The following is a 17510-nucleotide window of genomic DNA, read 5'->3' as shown; positions in this document are numbered from 1 at the left end:
TATATTTTTTTTTTTATTCTTTAAACTAGATTATAATGTTTGATTTGTTAACTTGCTGCTCTAATGCTTATCTATGATTGTACAAGAAATGTGTTAATGAAGAGTGCAGTGTATACATTTGTTAGGCTATGAGTGGCTAACTACATGAATTTAGAATAATGTATAGGTTGGAAATGGAATAATTACATACTGATTTCTAAACAGTTGTTCTAATTCAGTTTTAAAACTTAGCTGAACTTCAAATTGCCAACTGAGAAACGCAGTAAACGTACATCTGTAGGGAGTGTTTGCATTCTATGTTCATTTGAAATGGTGCAGAACTGGAAACAAAAGCTTGGATTGTCATTTGTTTTGCCTTACACACATTTAATCTTGAAAACATTATGCCCTCTCAGGGAATAGGTGTGAACTAAATTAACCATTTCCATCAGGATCTACCAAAAATGGCAACAATATATGAAGTAAAGAGTCAAGAATAGACCTAAAGAAATAAAATTCTCACCATCACTTCTGGATAATGTGTATACATTCCATAAAGATGATCGTATCCTATAGGACCTCATATTAGTTGTGTTGCTGTACAATAGCCGTTATTTATTAATGAATAAATAAATATGATTAATCTATATTTAATGATAATGAACTTCAATTAATGGTATTTAGATTAATGTGGGGCATTTTTTTTAAACAAACTTACATATATAGCCCTATATAAATAGTACAAAGCTGTGCACAATACTGACTTGGCTTCTGCTATCATTTATAAAAAAAATTCTACTTTATTTCCATTTTTTTTTTAGTGCCATACACCTACCCTGCAATAAACTAATTTTGAGCAATTTAAACTGTGCCTATGATAAGCAAAAATGCATAAATAGATATAAACTTTAATGAAAGGAGGATGTCATATCGATCAGTAGATTGATAGATCTTGACTGCTGAAGATATACTGTATGCAAATGTTGGCTTTTCCTGTAAAAGTCATGCTCGGTTTATCCCTCTCTTGCCCATAAGCCTCCTTTTTGGTTATTTAATGCTAACGTAGGTGGCAAGAGTGGAGCCGTTTAGAGGAAACAGTAAGATTTTACTTTTCTATTAGTTACTAGCTGCAGCTGTAAAGGCTGTGAGAAAGGAGAAGTGCAGTGTGTTTAGACTTCCTTTTTTCCCATATTCCATGTTTACCACACTTACTGACTGTGGTTCCTCCTGCCATCTCCTACATCCTGTAGGAATAGGTGGGAGGAACCAGAGTGCATGATGGTGTAGTGAGTATTGAACACACCCGGAAGTGTTGGATACCTGCAGCAGCCGGAGATCTGCATGTGTAAGTATTTCAAAATCACAGCATTTTACACCTGACATGTCTATGTTATTCATAATCATCATACATAGAGGGATGCATTGTAGGAATTTGATTTTTGAGTGTAAAGGTCTGCTTCAATTCCATTTTGTTTCCATTTTTTATTAGGTGCAATAATTGTAATTGTAAAGGAAAGTAGCAATTTATGCTATGATATTTATTTTAGATCCTCTAATAACATTTTTGAAGAAAGAAAATTACATTATAAGACACAGTATTTTATCTTTTAAGAACTGCTATGTGTGCTTGTCACAAGCCCACAATGTATGCTACAGACTGTGGAAAAATATACAGTGTATTTTAGGGATGCACCGATACAAGTATCGATATCGGTGCCGATTCCGAGTATTTGGCCGAGTACTTGTACTCTCCCAAAAGCTCCGATGCCTAGCACAAGTAGTTCCTATATCAGGAAGCCGGGCAGAGCATCATTACACGCTGCCCGTTTCCTGATTGGCCGGGAAGCGGCTCCATGCTCTCTCGGGAAGCTGGCCAATCAGGAAGCCAGGCGCCGTGTAATTACGCAGGGCCAGGCATTCTGATTGGCCAGGAAGCTGGCTTCATGCTCCCTCGTCATCTCATGACGAGGGAGCATGGAGCCGGCCAATCAGAAAGCAGGGTGTTGCGTCATTACACGGCGCCCGGCTTCCTGATTGGCCGGCCAGACGGCTCGCGCTGGGTACCGGAGGAAAGCCGCGTTCTGGATGGAAAGGCCCCGGGGGTGACAGGCTGGACATACCAAGGTAAGAGCGGACAGACTTTCTTGTAAACCAGGAAGCCGGGTGGCGGGTCTTTACACGCTGCCCCACTAATCAGGAAGCCAGGTGGCAAGTCATTACATGCCACCTGGCTTCCTGAATGGGACTTCCGTTACTCGGTAATTGGTATCGGCGAGTACCGGAAAAAAATTATCGGTGCTCGTACTCGGTACCAAAATACCGGTATCGGCGCATCCTTAGTGTATTTGCTAATCAGATTTGTAGACCTTAATCTGTTAATGACGTTGCTCAGTACAAAGGCATGCTTAGTGATCACTTTGTTCTTTTTAACATCGAAAAGTGTAAAGCAGTGACTGTGCACCTTAGTAACCGATTGCAGGGCTTTTAAAGTATCCATTGAACCAGATCCTGTTCATTTTAAAATCGCAGGACATAATCTCTAAGGGCCTGTTCACATGCGATCAGGTCCTGATCAGCAGACGTGGAGCTGCTGATGCAGTGCGTTATTGACACGTTTTCGGTCCGGATGCTGACAGTTCATTTTTTTAGCCAAGGGGCTGTCAGTATGCAGATTCAGCCTCTGAGGTCACTTCCGCCCTCTCGGAACATCTACTTCCCTTTGTGTATGTAAAGCTGGTGATCAGACATGTATCACATATTTGCAGGCATGTTGATGGTGCTGGCTATAGCAATCTGCAGAGAACGAGCCCGCAGGAAATGTCGTTATTGGGTACACCCAATCTTGAGGCTCTGGGACTCCAAGGGTCAATTCTGGAGTTTGTATGAGGATTTGCGAGGTCACCCGGATAAAAATGTTTCCTTTACTCGTATGTCCATGGCAAGGTAATGGGCATGCTCCAAATGTTTGCAGTTCATGTCGTTACCTCTACCCCAACCTGTCTGTCTATCGTTGATAACATCATAATAAGTGAAGCAAGAATACAATTTTTTTTTTCCTTAGCTGCATTGCGTTGCGTTTCTGTTCCGTTTGCATTGCGTTTCGTGCGCGTTCGTGCGTTTCGGACCGGAAAAAATGTGACATGCAGTATTTTTTCTGTCGTAAGCTGAACGGACTGCGCACGTGAGAACTGTAGCCCATAAAACACATAGGGATACATTGGGATGCATTTTGAGTGCAGCAGCGTACGGATCCGGTCAGCACACAAAACGGATGTCGTGTGAACAGGCCCTAAAGGGCATGTGAATTATTTATATAGAAAACAGTCTTCATCTATCAAATGCAGGGACCTTCTCCCAGACACACCATCAGATTGTCCCATATTAATGTCCATATTTAGCAGGTGCAATAATCTGCAATTCTTAAGTTTCAGGCATAAAAAACTGCTTGCACGCAGATCAACAAGTTCATGTAACCCCCAAATTGCTGGTTCATTGATGAATAATTGACAATGCTAGTATTAAAACAATCTCCAACTCCTTTATAGTTGCAATTTTGTTATGTTGAATGATATTAGCGCAACTGTTTACCAAACCCAAATTCCAAATATATATTATAATGTATTTTAGTAAACACAATATAATGTTCTATTTTTGCCAAAATATAAAAGATTAGTTGGCACCGAGTAAATCAATATCAATCATGTCAAACTGCAAAGCTTCAAAATTGCGAGTGCAATCACAGTGTAGTAATGCTTTCAAAGCCTTTACAGGTATCATATTAGAGTTAATCATGAATGATGGCCCTAGAATTTTTGCTCTCACTCTAGCATGGGAGGGTGATATGTAACCTGTGGTGCACTCATTTTCCTACACAAGAGCACCCAACACATGTTTGCATTCATGGGGGCGGACAGGTGGGGTGACGAGCAGTAACATGTTTTCTATAACTGCTTGCTTTAAATGGACGGATGGCAAGCTCCCTACAGCAGGATGTGGTAAATATACAGCTTTACCACATCTAGCAGAACATACTGACAGTTGTAACGGCTGTTTAGTAGCAAGTGTTCGGGCTGCTCTATAGCCCAGTTGACGGCTTGTATGGTGGCCGACAGTATGTGCCCCCCTCTTTCAGTGCCGCCCTCACCTCCACCACCGTTATCGGCTATCCAGGGTTCCGCTGCCCCTCCGTGGGCCCGGGACCGGCTCGGCAGCTCTCTGCATTAAGACTGGAGGGAGATCAGCACTCTCCTATCTGCTGAACTCCGCTCCGATCTCTGAATGCGTAAGTGGTGTGTATTACATCACTTGCGCATTCACCTGTCATTTCTCTGGCTGCTATAGCCAGAGAAGAAGCAGTGAAGCAGATTTCTGCTTCATCAGCTTCTTTGGGGGTCGCAGATGACATTATGGATCTTAGAAACCCCTAATTTCTCCATAAAGAGGACCGATACGTGTGCCTGTGCTATCACATAGGGGATCGTTAGCCCCCTATGTGATAGCAATAAGATTAAATAAGTGTAAAAAAAAAAATGAGTCGCATATAAAAAAAAAGAAAAGAACCCCATGATTATGCACATGCAAACGTTAATACACATCGGGATGCACAAATGCGCGAAAACGACAATTGTGCTGCGCATGTTACATATCACCACGAGTGCGAGCAATAATTCTTGGGTGGTTGATCACTGATGACACTAAACTGATGAGTGGTAAAAGCTTTTAAATTGCTGCCTATAGGCAATTTTGGGTATTGTCGTTTGTAGCGGTTTCACAACTTTAAGGCCTGTCATGTTTGGTGTCTCTTTACCCGACAAGACCCCATCTTTTATATTTAAAAAATAAATTGGTTAGTAATAAATATTTCACAACATAATGTAGGGGAAAGTTTTTTTTTTTCAAATTTTTGGTAATTTTTCCTTAATATGGTAAAAAATAAAACCCCCAGTGGTGATTAAATACCACCAAAAGAAAGCTCAGTCTGTCCCAAAAAAATGGTATAAAATTAATTTCAGTACAGCGTTGTATAACTGAATAAATTTCATTCAAAGTACCTCAGTGCTAAATACTAAAAAATGGCCTGGCCAGGAAGGGGGTTTAAAACCCCGGTATTTAAGAAGACACCAGGGGCCTATTTGGTGGCAGCGAAAGGGTTTAAGCCCAGATTCACTCTTTTTTTTTTACATTTTCTGCTGTGCGACTCTTTATGCATTCTTTAAAGCTAAACTCCAGTATGCAGCAGTCTGTACTTTTATAAGCGACACACACACACACACAGCGTTATGCTCTTCTTTCAACATTTGTCTATTTTTGCCTTAAAACTGGAAACAAAATGGGGTTACTTTCTCATCCATCATTATTTTGTCCTATGGTGTACTGGGTGGTAGGAAGAGTCAGGTGGAGCCAGTTCAGTTGGAGCAACAGTGATTGACATTTACAAAACATAATGTAAGTTAATATGTACAGCTCTGAGCTTTCCATACTCCTTAGTGCACTTCTATAAGTGGAAGTCTGCAACATAACAACTTACAGTTGGGGAGGAATGTGGCTCTTCCCTGTGCAGAGGGAGGGTGGCTCCTGCAATTAACTATTTGTCATCTAGATAAAACAAGATGCTGTTTTAAGTGTTTGCAGTCCAGAAGTTGTGTGTACCACATAGGACACATCTGCTGTGATTGACTAAGGCAGTCAGCAGGTCTTATGGGTGACTGGGTGCCTACTGACAGGAAGTGTGTCTCTTTGCAATGCCCTTTAATTAATGTTCAGAGAGAAAATAAAAGTGTAGCACAGTTTTCCACTAAGCGCCAAAGGCAGGTTTTACACATATTTTGAAAAGTGTGGTAAAAGGTTAGAACCTTTGTCAAGTTTTTATTGGCACCTGGGGCCACAGAACATTCCTTTGCCCCCAGTTCCTGTTTCCCACACAGGAAATCTTATAAATCCAATCCTAACAGACATTCTATTTTTTTATTTTTTTTATAGAGCTAAGCTTTTTCACTTCCTGTCCAAAAGGAAGCAGTCCCCAGGACAGCCAAAATGAGCCTCATTTATATGACGCAGAATTCCTATTTAAGATATGCTGTGTTTATCTGCCACTCATGAACAGTGCAGCTGACAGCAGCGTAAATAGAAAAGTAATATATACATTGAAATATGAAGAATTATAGGCCCAGATAAATTACTAAAATTGTGGCAAATATTTAGCGCACAGAACACTGATTTTATGAATGCACCCAATAATACCTAAACTTGAAGGGTTTCAACAGTAAGTTGTGATTAATGCACAATACCATTTTTTCAAAACCGAGTACGAGTATGGATACTTTTCCTGAAGTACTCACTGTTACCAATTACTTTTTTAGTGTTATGTGACAGTTTTTCTAAAGAATACAGACTAATGATTTTAGGACAGTGGTGGAGCGCTAGGGCCAGGTTGCAGCTGCATCCGCTGTGACCATGGTAGTTCCACCACTGACTCCAATCTGTATTGGTTCTACAAATCCCAGCAGTACATTATATAGCAATGCAGAATACCACCAGCTATAGAGAACTACAAATCCTAGCAAAACATTATACAGCAATGCAGAATAATCTGAAGCTACATATTCTGTGTAGCTCTGCGGTGGTGGCCTGACGTCTGTCACAATCAGATGTGCTGTACTAGACTTCCTATTCCCCTAAAACCACCAATTATAGAGTGTTGTGCCCATTGTGTTAATACATTACAATAAGCTATGTTTCTAAATGAGAGATATGAGTATATAGAAGAGCAGAGTATTAAGTTAAAGGCCTATGATGCTGCCCTGTGCAAGACCAAACCCTTAGGCCAGTGATAGCTGCCTATCCATTAGCCAGATTACACATATACCCATCACATAATCACTATTGGATGATAAACACCAACAGAATAATCACACAGATCCAGCACTTTTTTCTACTTCCAAGTCTTCTTTTAAACACTTTTGCTTATTCTTGTCATAGAGTAACCAGCATTAACCAATATTGCAAAACTGAAGAAATCTTGAGCCTGTTGTGGAATAACTAAATCTTTATGTTTGTAAATTAATACATACTCAGGTTTGAGTGGATTAATACATCCATAAATAAGGAACAAGACACAAAAGGTTTCTTTAACATATGTGAAAGCTTTATTAAAGTGTATGTCCAGCCATGTTTTCAGTACAATGAGGTAGGATTAGAACCTCCTTTAGGTATTTACTGCTATGTGCAGCTCTTTTAGATTTTTTTCCTAGTTTCTGTCCCAGTGACAATGATTTTACTAGACAGGAAGTGAAGTCTGCAACAGGGACAAAGATAACATATTTTAATCACCTGTGCAACCATTTATTCTGCTTTTTGGACAGAAAACATCACCTCTCTGCCATCACACACGCTGAGACCCTTTCCTCCCATGAATCCACCTATTTCCATCCTCTCCCACCCATGCACTCCCATTGCACAAACTTTTTTTTAAATCTATTTAGAGTTCTGTACTCCCACATGTAATGATTTGTGACTGATTTTTGCTTGGGCAGATTTTACCTTTGTTTTTTCTTCTCATTGGAAATGCTGCTTTCTGCTCTTCTCTCTGTTGCTCTGTGCTGGTATAGCCGAGTAACAACCAGAACCCTAATCACAAGTATCCTCACAAAGTATTGAGAAGGGAAGGAGGGGTGTCAGATCAGTATTGTTACTGATTACTCAGAGCATTGGGTCTAACACTGATGCCTATTGTCTGCCAAGTCATGTTTAGACACAGTGCACCAATGCTGTAACAGGAAAAAAGGAGTTAGGGCAATGAAAACTGAATGTGTTAGTTCAGGGTTGGGCTTGATGTATAAGTAAAATGTATTCATTTCAGTTATGTATCCCATTTATGCATTTATGTATAGCTTTTGGAACTAGATATGCTGCTACAGAGTTGATTTAACATATCTTACTAGGGAAAAATTTTATTTTGAAATCTCAAAATGAAAAAAAAAGGTAGATAATCAATTCTGCATTCTGTTATTGTTTTTCCTTGTGTACTAATATACATTATAATACTCACAAATGATTGGAAATAACATATTTTGATACTCATTCACACAAGGCTATTGATGATAAGTAATTATTTGTAAGCTGGTGATAAGAAGCACGCACTATTCCAGTGCGATGCAGGATGATGTCCCTGTTTGGCCGCATTTTGAATGCATAGAAAAGCTCATAGTACCTGCTTCTTTGAGAGTAGTATAAATCTGAATTGAATAGTAGTAACATGGACCTTTGCTCTCTAGGGTGGCTCGGATGGAAAGGGATGTCAACATGAAAAGGCATTTCATAGAGGATCTGAAAACCCGTCTGAAAATCTACCAGGAAAACGAAAGACCCAGCAAAGAAATGTTAGAAAATCTTGAAAGGAAGGTAATGTACTCTGTATACTTATTCCCCAAGCCTATTATTCACTAAATCACCTTGGAATGTAGTACAGTGCAATGCACGTGCAGCTTAATAATACCCCAGAGGTCAGCTAACATCTTCCCATGACAGGCATTTTCTTGATAGCAAAATAACACATAATAAGGTTCAGAAAACTGTTGTTCTATGCACGATCATGTTAAAGATAACAAAAGAAAGCTGCATTTCCTGGCATACAGTAAGTTGTTCAACAGTATAGGTAGCGCACACAAATAATAATGCACACATATGATATTTGCAAAAATGAAAGCAATGTATTTTGTTTATGCATATAGTTAAATGGTTAAAAGAGAACTCCTGTCAGTAGTTTTTCCTGTCTAAACTGTCTCCTATGCTACTCATTAGTGGTTTCCTTTCGTATGTTCAGCTTGTGGCCAATAGCTTTCACTACTTCTCATTACATAATGAATATTCTCAGTTGATCCTCTGTATACTAATGTATACTCTAATACTTCTAGCACACATTGCATCATACCAAATGGATTCTTGGTTCACATATACTGGTTTGAGCTGCCCATCCCAGTTGCCATTATTGGTTATTACACTTGCTCATATTCCTGTAGCACTTCATATTATAGTAATGACTTCTGCAATAAAGCATGTCCAGAATTCTAACTGTAACCTCACAAGTTTAGAATTGTTACACTGGATGACCCAGTCTACTTTGCAGGCTTGCTTTCAGTATTGTTACTGACTGCTGATTAGTAAGAGCATTGGGTCTAACACTGATGCCTAGTCTCTGCAGTCATGTTTAGACACATGGTTGGGAGCTATGTCAATACAGAAGAATGGCCAGCTCTGCTAGAGAGTATACTCTCCTGCTATACTGATTACATCCAGCCAGGAGGAGAGTATCAAACTTTACTGAAGTTTAAGTGTTTCTTTTGTTGCATTTCCTCATTCATTCTCAACTTCTACTTCCCAAATCACAAAAGCCACTGTCCCCCCTGGCTTCTGTTAATGCCAACACTGGTGCTTGTGATTCTGATTGGACAGGGGGCAAAGCCTTCCTGGTTGGGTAGAAAGAGGGATGGTGGCTTTATGTACCTTGAAAAGTGGGAAACTACCCCCATTGTATTCCTCCTCATACTACATTAGAGACAGTGCAAAGTAAGGGAAGTTACAACACAATTTGTTTAATTACTTTGGCTGCAGACATAGTTTTACGATAAGGACATTGTCATTTTTAGTGATGTCATCCTTGACTGCTTCCAACCTTTCCCTTCGTGTGATCCACATAGCAAAATACCTTCATCACCTCTCCAGAGAGCTTCACTGTTCAGCCCTGCCCGCCGCTGCACAGCTTTTGTACAAACAAAAAAACAAGTATTGACTGGGCCTTGCAATTACTGCCGCCGCTGCCTCATTCATTCTTATAGCTGTGTTTGTACACCCCATCAGTGTGTACTTGCAAACTCCCTCTTTGGTAGAACTAACAGCCCTCAAACATTTTCTGTAGCCAGCAAACATTGCTACTATTTTTGCTTTAGGAATAATTGCTCACTTTTCCTATTTTAAGGTTGTATGCAGTGTGTGTTTGAGATCTACCCACAGATTTTACAAAATATTACTGGAACAAGTATAGAGATACGTACTCTCTTTTGCTGCCTGTTTATTGTAGGTCTGTTATTCAAAAGCATTGAAGTCAGAGACATCCAGGCAATTAGCTTTTTCAGATGGAGGTCCCAATGTCAACCCACATATGTTTTATGACAAATATACATTTAAATACTTGGATTTTTAAGATCATTGTAAATCCCCAGAGGAAACTGCAAATCCAGTTTCCTGCTTGTGAGACATGAATGTGAGAGCCTATCACCTTGTATGGATGAGAACCTTAGATGCCACCGAATCCTCCTTGCACTGTAACATGTCACATGTGGTGATGGAATATTTGCAGCAGTGTGTTTATTCTAAATAATGGGTACAACATATCTGTTACGTAGCACTTATTTTTAGTTTGCTTTTTCCCAGGTTAAAGCAATGACAGAAGAATGTTCTCACAAGAAGACGTCAATGGATTCATTAAAACAGAGATTAAATGTAGTCACCAAGGAGAAGTCACATTATGAGCAAATGTACTACAAAATAAAGGATGAACTAGAGAAGAAGGTATGCGATTTCCCTAATATGTTTTTCTATCTTTGCTCAAGATGACCAGTTATACAATGAGGTTAGGTGATGACCTTGCATATGTTGGCCCCATCCTAAGGGGCAGCAAAGGAAACATTCTTTACTTGCTGCTTGCTGAGGTCATCAAGTTGACTATGTGAGAGACTGCATCTCTAAGTTACTGTGTCGGCAGGCACTTGGTAAATGTGTATGGCTTGCTGTATATGCTTTGAGAGAGGACAGATGGCAAAGAAGGACTAGAAATGAAAGATTAGCTAAGTACATGGAACATAAAGGAACAAAATAGACGAAATAACATTCCTTTCATTTTGTTGATGAAGGAACACTTGTACCTTACACAAAAGGAATGCTCATTGTACTCGGAAAAAAAAATTATGTGACACTTTTTTTTTTTGTCACATCCTAAACCAAATCTGAAAGTTGTATTTTTTTAAAAAAAGGAGAAGGGGTTACAGTAGTTTATTTGCCCACTGTATATTCCATTTTCCCCCCTCCACACATAGCTTGGAGCTTGCAAAATAACCCTTTACTTTAGATGATTCAATTCAGCCATAAACTCATAAAAGTGTTATTTACGTGAACTAAGGATTATTTTACACAGAGGTGCTTACTTTTTGTATCTCGATCCCTGTTCTTCATTAAACTTTTATCAAATCACTTTTAGGACACACTAAAAGCATTCTGTTGAGTTATTAAAGATAGAAAAATATTTTCAAATGCATAAACATAAGATTTGCTAAAGTCAGTATTGAAATAGGACCAAAGTGCCTTTTTAAAGAAAAAAACGGGGCATAAATAGGCTTGTATGTTACAGAATGTAAAAGTCAGCGACTTGGAAGGAAAACTGGTTGAAGCTGAACGTGCCATGTCAGAACTGGAAATTACCGCTAAACAACAACTTCACAACTTAGCAATGCAGAGTGAACAAGCCTTGGAGGTGGTACAGAATAAGTTGTTACATGGCAATAGGAGGATGGATGAATTTGTAACATTTATTAAGGTATGGGTTTTATGTGTTGAAATGTAATACTTTTGTATTTAATTCCTTAATTTTTTCTTAATACTTGAAATTATAATGGTTTCAGCATTGTGTATCTGATACATAAGAACTGGGGGGAAAAAATAATTGTATTTGTTTCCCCAGACTTCCTGTTCTGTGTTTCATACATCAGCCCACTGGTCTGATTGACTGGAAGTGAAGCTGATGTCTTCATTAAATAGCAGTGTCTGCAACATTTGCAGAAAAGAATGTCTTGTATAACAGAGTATATCAGATCTTACTGACGAGAAGAGTAAGATAAGGAATGTACAACTGAGACAGACTATATGTGAGTGACAAGTGTTCAGGTGATGGCATGAGGGCTGTTTTCTTTTTTTTCCAAAATATTTTATTTAGGTTTAAACAAGGTCACCATGTGACCGTAAGAATACAGTACAATACACGTATTTGTTCTCTTTTTTTTTTTTTTTTTTTTTTTTTTTTTTTTTTTTTTTTTTTTTTTTTTTTTTTTTTTTTTTTTTTTTTTTTTTTTTTTTTTTTTTTTTTTTTTTTTTTTTTTTTTTTTTTTTTTTTTTTTTTTTTTTTTTTTTTTTTTTTTTTTTTTTTTTTTTTTTTTTTTTTTTTTTTTTTTTTTTTTTTTTTTTTTTTTTTTTTTTTTTTTTTTTTTTTTTTTTTTTTTTGTGTACCGAGGCGATGTGCTCTTTCCACTGCGCACGCAGTGGAGATGCCCAGAATGGAGGGAATAGTACGGGTACACAGTTCCATCAATGCGGCAGGGGGATAACTTTCCGGAATGCCCACTATGCGCAGGTTGTTACGCCTGGACCGGTTCTCGAGGTCATCGACTTTCTCCAGTAGGTATCTTTGGGTTTTTACCGTCTCCTGTATGTTCGTGTGGGCTTTAGCCAGCTCGTCTTCCAACAGCGTGATGCGGGATTCCGCTTCTGTGAGGCGCTGTGATTGGGCGATTATCTCATGGCGCAGTGCCTGGATTCCCTTGGAAACGGCACTATCCACTGCCTCTTGTATGGTAGGCCTGAGGAGTTTAGCCACTGCCGCTGCGATGGTGGAAGGGTTCGCGGCGTTTTCCTCCTCCGATCCCGATCCAGCCATAGAGGAGGGTGACGTAGAGGCCTGGGAAGGCCCGTTGGCGCCTTTCTCACACCTCCGGTGATCCGAGCGAGAGCGATCGCCGGTTCGGGCTACAAATTTATCCATCCGATGCCCTGATCAGTGCTGTGCGATAGAGAAGCCTGATCGGTGGTGTCGGGGAGCAGCAAATAGATTTTATAGGCTTGTGGTGGTCCCGAGTAGCCGGAGCACGTTACATGTGCAGCCGATGAGGTGGGCGCCGGAACCGGAAGTATGAGGGCTGTTTTCAATGCAAAACTCTGCTGCTTAGGTAATTTGTGGAGTACATTGTTAGTAAAGTTTTAAACTGCTAATTGATTTCCATGCATGTTTTTTCAGCATTTGTGATATTTCTAATTTGTCTGCTGTTGTCAGGAACTTTATTTGTAGTCAGAAATGCTGCCGACAGTTTTCTAGCAGCAGCTGAGGCAGTTTTTGTACCTTGTCACCCACAACTGAATATTCTTTGCACTTGGTGCAAAAGTGTTTGGCCTAAAAAAGCTCAGGCACCAGTCCTTAAACCAGGCAGCCAATGTGCCACCACCTTTATAGGTAATGCTCACACTGCTGCAATGTCAAAAACTCATGTGTCAATACAGCATATCAATAAAATATTAACAGGTTTTGCTTATGTGTAGAATAGAAACTTAAAGTGTCTCTATCTGGGGGTCAGCAAAGCTACAAAGGCACTAATGTTAGAAGAAAGTTGCTTTACTTTTTACATACCTGTCTGTCGTCCCATTTGCTAACATTTCACCTTATAGGACAGCTTCTAATACCAATCCAATTTGACTTCTCAGGTTGGCAAAATAGTGGATCCCCTCACTGGCCCCTGTGGTTCTTCCTGCTGCCCTTCTAGTCACTGCAGGACCCAATAGGAATGTAGGCATAAGCAGTAGGTACCACAGTGGCCACAAGGGTACAGAGACACTCCTCTAAATCAGAGCATATAGCAGTAGCTGCATGAGTAGTGAGCAAACTTTCCAGCACTAGATCAGTGCAAATCACCTCCACCCAGAATAAAATTGATAATTTAGCACCAGTGAATTTACTCTACGGCCTTAAGTATTAAAAACATACATAATGTTGTAGCATAGAATTATTATTTAAAGGAGAACTATGAGGTGAGTGATTTACACTCATCCTCATAGTTAGAGCCGACGTGTGACATTTAAACTGTCACACATCGACTCTATAGATCGGGAAGTGAGATAACACATATCATTGCACGTTCATTTCCCAATCATCTCCCTGCAGAGAGCAGTGACTGTCAGTCACTGCTCCCCGCAGGGATTCCCCCCTCTCCGATCCTCCAGTGCTTAGTGCAGGAACGGACGGGGGAGGGGCGGGCACAGCTGGATCTGCCTCTAGATAGGCAGAGCCCACTGTCAATCAGCCAGCTGGCTGGATCTCGACAGTATTGTTGGGATCTGTCTCGGCTGCGGTTCTCTCAGTATATAGCGGGCAATAGCCCGCTATATCCTGAGCTTTGGGTCGTGGGAAAAGGTCAGTATATATCCTCCCGTGACCCTAAAGAGAACTATGGAATGAAACGATTACCCCATAGTTCTCTTTTAATGTAGCAATCCTTGTATAAATGATACACAGTTAAACTGAGATATAAATTTTCCACAAGTGCTTTGAGGGCAAAGTTTAACCTTATGTTTTTTTTAATTACATTTACATTCCTGTTACTTTAAATCACTCAAGGTTTGATGCTAAATTGAGCTGTCCAGGTTGATGTACTGGAGGTATCAGTACTGAGAATTCTTTAACTGGGAGGTTGTGTATAAATATGATTGACTGTTGCACACCAGACACACTCATTCTACTCCTTGCCATCCCACTCTTCGACTGGGAACAACTTTGTTTCTTCAGCTTTATTACTGCCAGTGTTTTAGTTAGATCACTGACATATTACAACAAGGTTAATAGAGAGGCATAGACAGGATTATTAGCATGGGAAATATTAGGTGCATAAATGCAAACTGGCATGTGAATCAGTACATGCCCTTGAGGGCTTAGTGTTCATGAAAAAAAGCTGCAGGAAGTGATACTTTACAAAATGGAAGTCAGTTGGCCTATACTAGGCAAATACATACTAAATTAGTCAAATATACAGTTTGAAATTATTTTTTTTGAAAGAGAAAGAGTTTTCAAATAGTTATATAGACCCCAAAGGAACTGAGTTATCAGACATCGCTCCACTGTGCATTGATGAATTTTAGACACTTTCTCTGTAATAATAAGAACATTTGTGTAATTTATAGGAGATAAGGGGATGTCTCCTTCTGTCATATAAAATATTTTATCTTTCCGTTGTAAGACATGACAGAGCCACTCATCTATGCTGTGTTATCACTAGCATTATTCAACATGACATCTCTTAGGCCCTGGAGACATCTCACATTTTACTTTATCAGTAAACTGTGACTATCCACCTTGTTGCCCTGAAGCTAGCAAACCCTTGAGTGCTCGGCCTTATATGCAAAAGGCACTGTTTGTGATTTACATGCATCTTGTGCATAGATATCATTGCTCTCTGTTTACAAACATGGTTGCAACATAGAGCAAGTGTGCATCCGCTGCAATGCAGTTCGGAATACCCAAATCAAAGGAGAAGAAATTAATGGTGCTATTGTGGCATTTACATAGTTACGTAGTCAGTTTGAAAAAAGACTCAAGTCCATCGAGTTTTCAATTTTTACTACTCCCCTTCAGAAGCACATCTTAGAGCAGAAAGAAAAATACCAACAAACATAAATAAGTCTCCACAAAAGGCATTTTTATTTACGCCTGCTTTGCAATGGCTATTTGACAGCTGCTGCTGATAAATCTTGGTGTGATATTAAGGAAGGCTTCACAGGAGGTGCTTTCTACCTATGTACAGTGTTTACAAGATTGGAGAAAGATTCTTGAATTGCTCTAATCCAGCCTGCAGGGTATGGATAATTCCATAGACAGCTGTTTTTAGCGAGTGAGAGTCCAGCACATCTAATTATTTGACGAGCACAAAAGGGGTCTTGTCATGGCTATGGCGACTGAGAAGAAATAAATGAACATGTCACGGACATTCCCAGCTGCAGCGTCTGGGCCGCAGATCCCGGGCCCTCCTTCAGCTCAGATGTCACGGAGTGACGTCACGCTCCGCCCACGGCCGCCGGCTCCCTCCTTAAAAGCGAGGGAGATTCAATTGCTCGGCGTTCAGTCAATGGATAACTGTACGCTGAGCAATTGCTCTCATACCCCCCAACTGAACTGCCACAACCTGCTGGTGGAACCCGTAAAACCTCACAGGAGTGAGTACCCAGCCCGTCAGCACAGCTTACCTCTCACCCGTCTGGCAAGGACTGCACTGCTCGTCTCAACTGCAAGTATTTCAGCTTAAACAGCCTGTAATCATTGTACAGCCTTATACTAGCGCCATCTGCTGGTTCAACTACAGATTACACCCTCCTATAGAACTGCTTGTACTCTGGACTCTCACTGTGTATAGTTGGAGCTTCCTCCAGGCAATTGCGCAGGGGTTCATGTGATAAAGTGTGGGGAGTTATACGTTAACCCTTGGTTGTGGGTACTGTATTTAATCACCAGTATATGCGGTAATACACTGGTAGCTCCTCCCATTGTTTCCCGTGGTAAATGATGCTTGTGGGAACTGCGCCCCCTCACTACACCTAAGAGGGTTAAAGCAGCATCCCCAATCTGAACCACTCCTTCACCACATTGGGGAAAGCCCTGAGGTTCCTTCTTGAGCTCCATAGGAAGGGGGTAGAGCTTTACAGAAGAGAACTGGTATTACGCGTGTTCAGGGTTTACAGGTCAATTGAGCCTTTCAATTTTGATGGGCTGATAGTTTAGAGTTCTGTATAATGAACATAATGTACAAATTATCCTTTTAAACAGTCCGATAAAATGTGTCTGTTGATCAGCTAATATCTAGTCCCTGGCTGCCCATGCTGTTTAGAAAAGTACCCATACTTATTCAACAACATAATATAGGCTGCCATTTTTGGATTAGTAATTTACTGACAGTTTTTCCAGCCTGGTATTATCTGGTATAGTATCTGGTATGACACACACACACCAAAAAAAAAAAATAGAACTATCTTTGGTCCTGATACATTGTGAATGATATTTGAATTTCATTTTCCTCCTCAAGCTCCATATATGGACCCATTTACCTGGTCCCAGCAGAGGCCATTGCACCTGTTCCCTCTTGTGGTGACTTGTAGTGTTTAATGTGTTTGAGTATCTACATGGTTATAATGTGTCATTCTAGAAAAACAGTTATAAAAACACTTAAAGGCACCTGCACACACCTTTCATTCTCCAACAGAGCTTCCCCTAACACCCCCAAACTTGATGTGCTTATTGTACAATGGCTGGCTCCAGCTCTGAAATTAGCCAGTACTGTACCACCCAACAGCCCTGTCTTCCTCAACCCTAAATGCTGTAGGGAATTATTTTGCAGCAGGCCATACTAAAGCTCTTCTTTTCAGAGTTGACAGTTGGTATTTATATGTTAAACATTCCAGAATTGGGGGGGGGTGACTTTTCAAAATAAGAAAACGTACCTGCAGGCACCTCTTGCTACCTGCGTATACATTTTTATACATGTTTATAACAATGTGTATAAGTATATATATTTATGACTATCTGACTTTTTCGTTCTGTAGTTACAGGTTAACTTTAAAGGGCAACTGTAATGGTTTTGGGCCAGTTGTGTTACAATTTGTAAACTGTTTTAAACATAAGCAACAATCACTGAGTGGAAACAAGTCACTCCTGTGCATAGTATGAGCTATTGGCA

General features: G+C 40.0%; 1 protein-coding gene across 1 annotated transcript in view; it reads left to right on the top strand.

Moving 5' to 3' along the window:
* Nucleotides 1–17510, top strand: part of CNTLN (centlein) — a 228074-nt gene that overhangs the window by 202821 nt on the left and 7743 nt on the right. The window contains exons 20-22 of the mRNA XM_018554459.1: nucleotides 8253–8379; nucleotides 10408–10545; nucleotides 11381–11566. Coding sequence (XP_018409961.1) covers nucleotides 8253–8379; nucleotides 10408–10545; nucleotides 11381–11566 — 451 coding nt within the window. The remainder of the gene's footprint in view (nucleotides 1–8252; nucleotides 8380–10407; nucleotides 10546–11380; nucleotides 11567–17510) is intronic.

The sequence above is a fragment of the Nanorana parkeri genome, unplaced genomic scaffold (assembly GCF_000935625.1).
Source record: "Nanorana parkeri isolate BGI_ZX_2015 unplaced genomic scaffold, ASM93562v1 scaffold160, whole genome shotgun sequence".
In the NCBI taxonomy this organism is placed as follows: Eukaryota; Metazoa; Chordata; class Amphibia; order Anura; family Dicroglossidae; genus Nanorana; species Nanorana parkeri.
This window is presented reverse-complemented; position numbering and strand designations above follow the sequence as displayed.